This window comes from Ammospiza nelsoni, chromosome 1 (genome assembly GCF_027579445.1).
Source record: "Ammospiza nelsoni isolate bAmmNel1 chromosome 1, bAmmNel1.pri, whole genome shotgun sequence".
NCBI lineage: Eukaryota > Metazoa > Chordata > Aves > Passeriformes > Passerellidae > Ammospiza > Ammospiza nelsoni.
In genome coordinates this window covers 136,718,538-136,731,551 of record NC_080633.1, presented here as the reverse complement: position 1 = coordinate 136,731,551, position 13,014 = coordinate 136,718,538, and the positions used below count along the sequence as shown (strand labels likewise).

At 42.2% G+C, this 13,014-nt stretch overlaps 1 protein-coding gene across 5 annotated transcripts in view; it reads left to right on the top strand.

Moving 5' to 3' along the window:
* The window catches only part of DEPTOR (DEP domain containing MTOR interacting protein), a 77,714-nt gene that overhangs the window by 31,906 nt on the left and 32,794 nt on the right, over positions 1-13,014 (top strand). For all 5 annotated transcript variants that reach the window (XM_059469190.1, XM_059469182.1, XM_059469205.1 and 2 more), the window contains one exon: positions 1,157-1,335. In XM_059469190.1, the coding sequence (XP_059325173.1) occupies positions 1,157-1,335 (179 nt within the window). The remainder of the gene's footprint in view (positions 1-1,156; positions 1,336-13,014) is intronic.

Here is a 13,014-nt window from a genome sequence, read left to right as displayed (position 1 = left end):
GGAGATGAAGTTATATTCTATAATCTCTGGATATGCTGTCAGTTTAAGAAGCAGATGGCTCTTGTATGGATTTATTTGAATTTCAATTCCTTCATCAGAAGGGCAAAGATTCAGCACTTCCAGAACATGACTGTTGTAGTTCAGATGTGCCCTTATTTCAAAATAGTTGTTGAAGGGAGGGGACCTGTTACTCTTACATGGAAAAAACAGTTCTTGAACTTTTACTCTGAAAGTCTTACCACTAGTCCTATTATTAGCCTACAATAAATAATATAGTTATGAAAAATATTAGGTTAATAAGGATGCTGTGGTGCTCAGTCTCTCCCCAAAAAGTGGAATTCTGTATTACAAAGAAATGATTCTCATTTCTTTAAAACTGCCTTTTGCATTAACAAAATATTGAGGCTTTTTTTTTTTTTTTTTAAGACTGTGTCATTTGCATAGGTATCTTGAATAGAGAAGAGTTTTATTAGTATCCTTCAGCTACTCACATGCCAGTTGCTAGGAGATTTTGGGACATCTCATGATGTTCCTCTGACTGGTGTTACACAGAGCCAGCTGAGGCTCAGAGAACTGTGAGCCTCAGATGTTAAAACATGTTCAGGTTCATGTGCAACTCGCTGACTGCAGCTGCATCATCAAATGTTGGTTGCACAATATTTATCTGCCCCCAATCGACGGAACTACCTTTTTTCCTTCTCTTGAATTTTCCTGCAGCTGTTTTAGAGCTTATGGAGAGAATTTTCAAAGTCATGTAAATGACTTTGGGGCATAGTCCTGCTAACTATAAATATTAATTAAGAAGCTTTGAACACATTAGTTACATTCTGGTGCTTTTAGGCTAATTTTGTTTTCAAAGCTGATTATGCAGTAACTTTTAGAGAATGTTAAACACAAAATAGAGAATGAAAAACCCAAAAATCTAATTTTCTCTTAGGGGAAAAAACAAGAAAGCATTAACTTCACACAGGGATATAAAGCCTAAATTTCTTTACTAAGCAGTTTTCATTCACTTCCTAAGTAGATTGATAGCTTGAGGAAAGATTTCGTAAGTCAGTGAAAGCTTCATATGCATTTGCTTGATATAAATGAGATTTGCCAGAATAGATCTGGAACTGCTTTTCTGAAGAACCAATTTTCCCCCCCACCACACCAGGCTGATGAGTTCTGAAAACAGCCTTCTGCAAGCCAGGGAGGAGGAAGGAGTGAAGTACGAGCGGAGCTTTGTGGCGTCGGAGTTCGTGGAGTGGCTGGTGCAGGAGGGCGAGGCGGCGACGCGCAGCGAGGCGGAGCAGCTCGGCCGCAGGCTGCTGGAGCACGGCATCATCCAGCACGGTGAGAAACCCTGCCCGGCAGGGAAACTGCGCTCGCTGCAGCGCTGCCTTCCGCTCACATCACACAGACGGGTGTTGTGAGGGTCCCCAGGACGAAGTGAGAGATGAGAATTGACTCCAAGTTCTTAGAAGGCTGATTGTGACGGTGTTCACAGGGGTTTTCAGGTGAGGGAAGAGACGAGAATGTTGACTCCATGTTCAGAAGGCTTGATTTATTATTTTATGATATACATTACATTAAAACTATACTAAAAAGAATAGAAGGAAAAGTTTCATCTCAGAAGGGTAACTAAGCTAAGAATAGAATAGAAAAGAAAGGTAACAAAGGCAGCTGCCTCAGACTCTCTGTCCGAGCCAGCTCTGCTGTGGTTGGCCATTAATTGCAAGCAAGCACATGAGACCAATCACAGATGCACCTGCTGCATTCCACAGCAGCAGATAACCATTGTTTACATTTTGTACCTGAGGCCTCTCAGCTTCTCAGGAAGAAAAAATCTTAAGGAAAGATTTTTAATGAAAAGATGTATGCGACAGACTGATTTATTATTTTATGATATTATATTATATTAACTGAAAATTATATACTAAAACTATACTAAAGAAAGAGAAAGGAGACATCAGAAGACGTCTAGCAAAGAATGAATAATAAAAAATCGTGACTGACCAGACTCCTGACACAGCTGGACTGGGATTGCTCATTAAGTCAAAACAATTCACATTAAACCAATCAAAGATGCACCTCTTGGTAAGCAACCTCCAAACCACATTCTAAGCAATCAGATAATTGTTGTTTACATTTCTTTTCTGAGGCTTCTCAGCTTCTCAGGTAAAAAATCCTGGCGAAGGGATTTTTCATAAAATATGACAGTGATAGAGGGGCCCTTGTCTTTCTGATCACCATATGTTTAGGTTCTAAATCATTTCAGATTGGAGTCTAAGTAACTTTATCTAGTAGAAGTATGGCTTTCTCAAAAGAGCATTGTATTCTGAAAATGCTTCCTCAAATGCAGAATATGGCAGGAATTTGAAACTGTGTAATGACAACTTAAGGATGTGGATGAAAATCAGTGCTCCTATCTCAGAGTCTCTGCTGGTCAGAGTGACCCTGAGATACGTACAAGCCTCTTTTTCTCAGCCTGGCAGTCGGGTAATGAGTCAAGATTTTTCTGTTCTTGTCCTCAATGTTGTTTATTATTTCTTATCTATAACATTCTTTCTCTGACCCACCGCAGATCTGTCTGGCCGGTTGGGTTGAGGCACACTACCCGCCCCCAGGGTGGTGTTGTCTTTTTATACTAAAAACTATGTGTACAATATTTACCATAACTTCCCAATACCTATCACCTATGTTAGACAGTGAGTTTCTACCTTAAACCAATCAAAAAGTGCCAACATCACCCAGAACGTGGAGGCTAGGGAGAAGAAAAAAGAAGGACAAAGCATGCCCAAATTCCTCCCATCTTGGGACCCTGAGCCCCCATTCTAATACCCCAAAAAATATTTTCACCCCTTGACAAATGAACTTATTCTACTTAAACTCTCTTGACTTGTAATTCTTCATATAAAGGTGGTAATTTGCTCCATGGGTCAAAATCAAAGTCACAGGTGTCCTGGGCTCTGTGCCAAGGTCTCTGAGTTCCCCAGGCAGGGGCTCGAGCCATCCAGGACAGCCAGAGGCATGTCCTGGGTTCCGACACTCCTACACGTGTAGAAATTAACCTGTAGAACTTGCCTTCTGCAATGTAGATAATTGAGGTAAATAGGTTTGTAAGGATCAAATAGGGATTAGAACCATAAGCTAATTTGTGTATGCAGGATAAAAATTTCAGGATCTGTGTATCTCCCTACTTGTAGGCAGAACAGAGCATAGTCTGATGCTAGAAAAGCAGCTTTTCCCCTTGGGCATGTAGCAGAGTTGTTCTAGTATGTTTGGGCAGGAAGGAGGATGTCACTTTTGGTTGAAGTGTTATTGTATTTGTCCTGGTGGTATAACTTCTTTGAGGCAGGAAACAAATATTTCTTTGTGGACCAGTATTAACGTGTCTGGCAAATACAGCTTCACCAAGAAGCTCTTTCTGTTAAGGGTGGAGGAGACACAATTTTCTCTCTCTACTGCCACAAGGATGAAGAAATTAACACCCCTGGCCCCATTTTACATGTTGTCATTATCTGTTCTCAATGCACATTGCCCTTCTATGACCAGGCATTTCCCACCATAGAAGTGGCAGTAGCTCTGGAGCAATGAAGGGGTGCCAGGAGATGACAACAGAATGGCAGAAGTTGTTACCTACATTACTTAGTGCACAATGGGAAAATAATCATATCATGGTGGTCCAAGTGTTGTTGCATTAAACCTAATTCTGACAGAGAGCAAACAGATGATACCAGCAGGCTGTTAGTATAAAGGTGCTGGATTGACTATATTGCTTGTTACTTCACGAGAAAACCTGGTTTTAATGAATAGAGCAAAATGGGCATGTAAGTGCCCTGCACAGTTCTGTCATGGTTCTAATCATGTTCACGTTAACTTGCAATTATTAGAAGCTACTTCTGACTGTTTACAGTGATCAACTTCCAGTTCTATAATTACTCCTGTGCTTCCTATGATTTATGGGGTGCCAACTGCTCAGAACTTGATGGACAGGAAAGGTATGCTACCCCTCCTCTTTACAGCAGCCATGATTTCATTCCTATTTTTACCTGAACATTTTCTGTGTATTACATATGTGGTAAATTTTCTTTACTGTCCTGGGGTCCCAAACCAGGACGCTTAGAAAAAAAGTTTTTTAAAAAAAATAAGTGAGATTTATGCTGATAAAGATGTTTTTTTGCAGAGAAAATAAAGTCAGGACTTAACATTTGCTGCAAAGGTGGTTTTCTTAGATACTGAGATCTTTGCAGAGCTAAGAAAGGCAGGATGTGGCTTTTCTTGCAGATCAACTATTGTTTCATTAACTAAGGCAAATGCTCAGCAGGGCACATTTGCAGGGAAATAATTTTGCCCCTGTCAAGCCAGGTTTCAGGGGTCATTCCTGAGTGACACTGGCCCTGCTCCTCTAGGGATAGCCCTGGCCATTCTGCAGATTTATCCCCTGCCCACCATTTTCTTGTAGGCAAGAGCATGTGCAAAGCTCCCCCTTAGAAAGAGACTTGAAACTCATGAAGTAAAGACAGGGTTCTGGGAATTAGTTGACTGCTGAGGAAGTGGTCTTCTCACTTGTCACCAGGTCATTTCTGCAAGGTACTGTCACCTTCCTCGCCCAGTTTTTAATAAAACAAACATAACTGAGTGGGGATTTCACAAGGACTTGATGGGGATGTTGGGAGTAAAGTAAAACTGAATGGTGTCCTTGAGATTTTGTCTCCTATGAGTGAACATCCTTTGTGCACACTTTCTCCTTTGCAGAAGGAGATTTCATTCATTTCACTGCAGCCATTCACCTAGACAGTGTTAGGAATATTTATGAAAGTACTGGCAGAATTAACATGGAGCTGGTTTAGGGTTCATCTCAGCAATTGGATATGATCTGTGCACATTGAAGATTTTTGTAATGCTGGCTTCCTCTGAGAAGGGAGCTTAAAATGAGAACTTCTGGTTCAGAATTAGGTATATAAACTGTAAAACAGCAGGAAAGGTATTCTCTCCCCACACCCTATCTTACAGAGTTCTAGATCCTATTAAAAAAAAAAAAAGCTATTTTTCTGTGGCTTAGTACCATAAATTCATTTCACCATATTGTGTTTCCTTTGTTTTGTCTCTCATCAGCATTACCAAAATGTTACTGGACACTGATTGACATCCTTGTTGGCAGAACCAGCAGAAAGACTCTTCACTGAACAGCAGTGGAGAATAAAACATTTCCTATCCTAAAGGCAATCTTTTTCTAGCAGTATTGCTTGATATCTACAATATGGAATAAAATAAAACTTGCTGTATTATTCTTATGAAGTATTTCTTACCCCACCTAAAGTAATAGAAAGAGTTGCATCAAGTTGCCAATCTCAGTAGTAATTTTCCAGCCACAACTGAATTACGCAATGTCTTTTTTCTAATACTGACTTTCATTTCAATTACTCAGAGAAGCTGTATTCTGCAGCTGAGGCACTGTATTCAAAATGGCTTCCTGACACATTTTTCTTCACTTTAATTGGTCAGACACCAACCAGGTTTCACACAGGAAACAAACACTGATGCTAATTTTAAAAGGAAAACAGTGGTTTAAGGGGAATTGTATAAATGCTGCAAAAGCATCAAATTCTCAGCTTTAAAATAATCCTCCTGATCTCTTTGGACATATGTAACTATACATATTTCACCCGCCATGCATGAAAATGATGAAATATATTTAAGTGCTGAATTGCTTCCTGCCAAAATCTCACTGGCCCACACCAATCTCTGAGATTTGCTCCATTGATTGAAGCATGGTGCTGATAATGCAAAGTTGTGGGTTTGATCCCCATATGGGCCATTCACTTAAGAGTTGGACTCAATGATTCTTGTGGGTCCTTTCCAACTCAGAATATTCTGTGAATCTGTGAAATCACAACCCACAAAACACCATTACCACCATTTCACAAATAGGACCCAGATTTCCTTTGCTGTGTATTGGTATCCCATGTAATATGGAATAAAGCCCCCATAAGTAGCAGGGAATTGTGCATTTTGCATTTCTTGAAGGCTCATGTTAGGATTGTAGTTGCCAGTAGTTACCTGGCATTTGTGAGCACTGATGGCCTTCATCCAGGGTATAGAAATAAAGACTGTGGGAAGAGTTATAAGTTTGGTGATGCACATAAAGGCTGGGACAAAAGGTGTGCAGAACACATTTCTCAGCTGTAGAAAAGCCCATCTGTTGAGGTAATGTTAATAGATAAAATTTTCCTCCAGGAGACTGGATCTTTCTTAGTTCTTCTCCATATGAGCATGGTGGGACAGATTAGCTACTGTGGTCAAAATTCACATGCATCAGGAGAATCAGCTGCCAGGTGGATCAGGCCAAAGCAAGGATGGTCTGAGGGCAGGCGGAGGACAGTGTGAGCACTCCACACATAGTCACAGCCCTTTCTCATCTGAAAAACAGAGGTACTGAGATGTCCAAGGACAAAAGAGGGTATTCACAGAGCTCTTTATGGAGTCATTTTTGGTCATAGTTGCTTATAGCCCTTTCTGAAGAACTTACCCTGCACGTGTAGCCACAACAGCAGAGCACTGCTGACATAACAGGCAGTCTTCCTGTCCTCCTCCAAGGACTCATTTGGTATGAAAGCTTGAGGGATGTAGAAACATCTGCCTGCCTTGCAGAAACTTTTAAAGACTGGAATCTCCAGTGCTAAATAAGTTAAATTTTAATCTGGTTAATACTGTTAAGAGAAACCTGTCATAGGATAGCACCTACAACTTGCAAGATGAATATTTGCATTTCTTCCATGGCAGCAACCAAATCATAGCTCATTTATTAATACTTTTCAATATACTATGGGATGTAAACACACAGGGAATGCCTTGTACCACAGATGGTACCATGTGTGCTGCCAGTTGAGCCTGTGAAAAATGGGGGCCTGAGCAGCCGAACTCATCTTCTCATGCCACATCACATTCTGTCTCTTTTGTAGTTGTGGTTTCCCAAGCTGCTGCTGACCTTCAAGTCCATGTGCTTGGTGTGATTTCTTCCCTAACATGCCCCCAGCATGTTCCCTGAGCTTAACACAGCACGGTTAAGCAAGAAGCATTTTGCAGTGGCTGTCCACTCTGCTCCAGGGGGTTGGGATGTGGATTCCCAGACTCAGACCAGCAGCAGAATAGGTCTGGTGGGGCTCTGCTCTCCTGAATGACTGAGGGGTCTAAGAGTCTATTTTAGAGATGACAGCCTAGCAGCTATCTTCTTTGGAACCCATGGTCTACCTGGACTTCAGTAAAGCCTTTGGTAGGGTTTCCTGTGATGTTCTACAGAAACTGTATTCCCATGGTGTGGATGGGAGCACTCTTCACAGGGCAAAAAAAATGGCTGGATTGCCAGGCCTGGAGTATTGCCCAGGGCTCAGTAATGGGGCCAGGACTCATTATTGGGGCCAGCCCTCTTAATTATCTTTATTAAGGAGATCTTTATCAAGGGATCAAGGGCAGCAAAAGTGACTTTATGGATGACACCAAGTTGATTGAGAGTATTGATCTTCTGGAAGGTAGGAGGGCTCTACAGAGGGATCTGGACAGTCTGGAGTGGTGGCCCAAGGCCAGTCATGTGAGGTTCAACAAGGCCAAGGGCTGGGTTCTGCTCGTGGTCGCAACAACTCTATGCAAGGAACCCCGTTCAGAACTCCAGGCTTGGAGATGAGTGACTGGAAAGGTGCCCATTGGAAAAGAAGCTGAGCCCAGATGGCCAAGAAGGTCAATGGCATCCTGGCCTGCAGGACCAGGGCAGGGATTGTCCCCCCCTGTACTCGGCACTGGTGAGGCCACATCTGGAATCCTGTGCCCAGTTCTGGGCTCCTCACTTGAAGAAGGACATTGAGGGGCTGGAGTGTGTCCAGAGAAGGGCAACAGAGCTGGGGAAGGGTCTGGAGCACAACTCAGGTGAGGAGCAGCTGAGGGAGCTGGGGGTGTTTGGCCTGGAGAAAAGGAGGCCCAGGGGAGACCTTGTCACTCTCTCCAACTCCCTGAAGGGAGGCTGCAGCCAGATAGGGTTGGTCTCTTCTGCCAGAAAACAAGTGACAGGGCAAGAGGAAAAGACCTCAGGTTGCACCAGGGCAAGTTTAAGTTGGGTTTTAGGAAAAATTTCATCTCTGAAAGGGTTGTCTTGAATTGGAACTGCCCAAGGAAGTGATGAAGTCACCATCCCTGGAGGAATTTAAAATATGTGTAGATGTGACACTTAGGGATGTGGGTTAGTGGTGAACTTCACAGTGTCAGGTGAGTGGTTGAGCTTCATGATCTTGAAGGTGTTTTCCAACTGATTATATGATTTTGTCAGTGCTAGGATTTCTTGATGGTAAGAAATATGTGGTAACATGTCTTAGACATGGTATTGGCATCTTTGGCCTCCACCGTCCTTTAAAATACCTTTCAATTTTATAAAGTTTTATTGAGGTAATTTCACTAGATCAGACTTGGGAGGTTCAAGGTAGACATGTGTTCTGCTGGCTTAGCACAGAAGCAGGTGCTTATCTCCTTTCAAGAGTTAATCTTTTATCTGCAAACTCCACTGTGCAAATTACTTTCTGACATGAAAACCAGCACTTTGTAGTGACTTAGTGAGAGCAGTAAATGTTGACACATGCTGTGTCCCTGTCTCTGCAGAAAGTCTTATATCTATATTTAATTGTCCCTATTCTTTGTAAGGACTCTATACCTTTATACATCAGATTTTTCTTTCTGGAGATGATCAGTGCATTTTGTTTTAAACATCAAGACACATGATGCAATTGAAAGTTTGTTATAATTGTGGACGTGGATTAAATATCTAACAAAATATTATCTCTTGCTTTTGTTGAAAAGCTTTCCTTCTCTTCTAAAATTGCTGTGAATAATGAAGTATGTGCTGCTATATTTACCTTAGATGTCCAACTGGTTATGATTAGCTGATTATGGTTCACTTGCAAAGTGAAAACTTGCCATGTATGTGAAATGTACTCTTCCTTAATTCAAGATTTCTCTTTTGAACCCCTTTCTTGGAAATATCAACTGCAGATAGAAGCTTACAAGTATCATTGAAGCATACCATAAATCCTTGACTTAATTGATCATATGCTTTCTTCTCCAAAATCAACACATATATTTTTTAAAACATTTTTTTAGGTAATCTAAAACCTGAATCACATCAGCTCTTGGATATATGCAAGCTTTCATTATGATAAAAATTATAAAACATCACATTTTTACAGATGATGCCTTGATTTATATCAGTAAAACACAAGCCTTCAGTTAGTCTATGATGTCCTGCAACACAATTTGTTTTTTTAAATCCTGTTGCCCCTGTGCTGATGCCAGGCAGAAGCACTCAGTTGTGTGGCAGTTCCCATCTGTAGGGAACTGTAACCTCACCCACAGTAATTCAGCTGCTTATGCTAAATCTGGAGACCACTTTGCATATTTTTCATTATTTTGCCCCTCTAAGAAGTCAAAGAATAAGAACTTTGTATGTAATTGTATAAACCCTGAGATCCTTAGTATGTCAGCTTCTCATTGTGCTCTTGCACTTGTCTTTATCTACAGCAGGAATGGATTTGGTTTTTGAAAGAGCCACATGCTTTATGTAAATAACGTATGAAAAATTCTTTTCATATTAACTATTGAATTTTATTTTTCTGACAGAGAATGGGTTTCAGTTATTAACAGATGCAAAAAAAAAAAAAGAGATACCCAGATGGGCCTTTTCATCTTCTGCTTCCCTTGCCACAGACTGTACTTTCCATACTTTATTTGGAAGCAAAGAAAAGCAGTTGGCTATGTTCTGTAAACTTACTAAATTAAAGATGATAAATCCTCATATACAAACCAAAAAGACTGCTAAATGTGTGTGATTTAACACTGGCTTTTCATGCTAGAGTAAGTAATGTGTATTTGAAAATATACTGCAAATAGATGGCAAACTGGCTGGAAAGACAAAATGTGTATAGAAACACGTATCTGCATACCTAATTTAAGGCAGCAGAAATAACATGTTAATGCACTGATCAGAACATACCCCCTCAATAAAAATGGGATACTCTGAATTTCAGTTCCCAAGGAACTTTTTGACAGTTTACTGTAATCCTGGTGCTTTAAAGACAGTATAAAAGCTGTCTAGACTTTCTTTGGACTACATAAATATGCTACAGTTCATTAAAATCCCTCCCTAGTTATAGCTTAGAGAGCTGCAGTTATAGCACAGCTTTTTTTTCTGGACTTGCTTACAGTTCCAGGACCTATTTATTTCTGGACTGGCTTCACCCTTAGTAGGATGAGCTGGAACAGCTCTCTGGTTTTTGTATTACAGGGCCAGAATCTGCCTTGCAGTTTTATACAAGAGGATCAGTGGAAACAAGAGCAGTTCAAGCTTAGATCCATTGTCTGTTCAAAGTGAATTCCTTGTAATCCAAATAAGAAAAAACACTATTTACTACAGCTGCACTGCCAAGAGTTTAATGTGATGGTTGAATACGTGCACAGGTGGGCTTATCTATGGTCTGTGTAGCATATAAACATTCATAAAAGGTGGAAATGCAAGTGTTGTGTTTATACAGTGCAGGGAATCCAAGACCCAGTCCAGGGCCCTGTGCTCACTGAACATCTGTAGTCTCTCTCCCTGGATTTGTGGGAGATCCAAGCAGGTGGAATTCATCAGTGTGTAAAAGGAAACTAATCTGAATAGGTGCCATGATTAAAATGCATTTGCAGTGCCAGATTAGCAGAAAAACAGGAAGGCTTTGAGTGGAGTGGGAAAAGCATTGTCCAGTGCTGAATAAAGTGCCAGTTACTCTCCTCCAGGCACACGTGTGTCAGGGCAGTGGGAGAGGGGCAGCCCAGGGGTGGCTGGGGGCTGTGGCAGAGGTGGGCACTGGGGGCTGGGGGCTGGCTGAACTGTGGCTGGGTGGGCACTGGGGGCTGGGGCTGGCTGAACTGTGGCTGGGTGGGCACTGGGGGCTGGCTGAACTGTGGCTGGGTGGGCACTGGGGGCTGGCTGAACTGTGGCTGGGTGGACACTGGGGGCTGGGGGCTGGCTGAACTGTGGCTGGGTGGACACTGGGGGCTGGCTGAACTGTGGCTGGGTGGACACTGGGGGCTGGGGGCTGGCTGAACTGTGGCTGGGTGGACACTGGGCCTGGCTGAACTGCACAGCCGCCCTGCAGCTCTCAGCAGCGTCGCTGTTTGCCAAGCCCATGGACTCACCGTTGCTTTGTGAAAGCCAAAGTGGACACACACTTCCACTGTTTCTCTGGCAAGAGACCAAAACTATGTTGGCCAAAGGCCCGAGGACAGAGGAGGCTGGCTCAGCAAGCTGTGTGCTATCCATAGAGAGAGAAATTTTTTTAAGGAACTTGTATTTTATGCGGTGATTTGTTTCCTTCCCTTTTAAACACTGGTTCTGCTTTGGAGAGGGGAGGGAGAAAGCAAAATTACATGAAGGGGGAGCCAGACCCTTCCCTGGGCACACTTGGGGTGCAGGTGGAAGCAGCTCCAGCTGTGCTCTCCTTCAGATAACCCCCGAGCCCCTGCCAGCCCCTGCAGCCTGTCAGTGTATGTCTCATCATCCTGCATTTGTTCTTGGCATGATGTTGCTCTTTTGGGGTAATATCCTGCCACTCTAGAGGTCAAAACTGATATGGTCATCTGTGACTGGCTGTATGAAGGCACAGGCTATTGCAGCCAGTAATAGTGAAAGTCTAGAATGATCTCCTGCAACTTCAAACTGCATTTCACATTATTTTAATTGAGGAAACTACCTTGTTAAAAAGATAAAGTGTACTTTTGAATAGACTGGGGCTGCTGCCTTGTGCAAAGACTTGGAAATGTGTTGTGCACTGCTGGAAAGAGATCAGTGCTGCTTTTGTGTTTAAGTGGAGAAAGATATGACATATCCCCACTGAAAAATCCATACTCTCTGCTCGTGTTTATAGCCTCTTCCTCTTAACCCTAGCACAGGCACACTGTCACACAAACAAGCGCACACTTCAATGTGTCCCTCTGCTCTCTTGAGAAAAGCTGCTCATCTGGCTCCTCATTACTTTGATCTCCTTCCCACTGCTCCCTCAACATGGAGCAGCCTTTCCCCTGGCTCCAGCCAGGAGCCTGCTTGGTGGCAGTGCTGTTTGTGGGGACGTGCAGAGCAGCTGGAGTCCCTCACTGGATGTGTCCTGCTGGGGCTGCAGCTCTCAGCTGGGAGAAAGCATTAATCACCACGGTGGAGATGTACACAGATTATCAGCGCTAAAAATCATGGGGAATTGAAGTGGTGGGAGGGATTTGGGGGAAAAGCCAGTTATGAAAATGGCCTGATTTTTCAGGCATGAGTCATACCATTTATTAAAATAGGCTTTTGTACTTTCTAAAGCTCCCTCGGTCCTATGTAATCAGTGTAAAGCTAATATTTCTATCTCTGCTGTGCATCAGCCTCCTTGAAAAAGTGGAAAAGAAAAGGTTGTTTGAGCTCCATGCAGATCCTGGGATTTTATGTCAGAATCAGAAGCTGAAAGAAGATTTGCATGGATGTTACTATTTATATTTTATGTATCTGAACAGAAACTGTGAAGCAGCCAGGAAGTAGAAGCACCAAAGCTGCAACATTAAATGCTCCCAAACAGAGGAAATCCAAAATAAATATTCTGATTTTTCTCATCTTAACAGTCACATAAATGGTGAATGACCAGCTAAAATCCTTGCAAATGAAATTTGCAAACTGTAAGGATGTATGAGACAGTAAACAATTAATTGAACTGAATTAATTAAATTGTCAGTACCTCAAAAGAGATTTTTTTTTTTTTATAGCTAATAGTATAAGTACAATGCAATGCATCTAGGAAATGAGAATAAAGTCTTCACTTCTTGCTGTGGAGCTGTGCTGTGCAGGGCACAAATTATTCCTGTTTAATGCTATTTGTGCAGTACAGTGCAGTAATAATGGCTGGCCTGGGATGTACAAAAAGAGCAATACCCAGTAAGAAAAGGAGAGTGAGGCTGTAATTGTGGGCATGCAGTTCTGATATG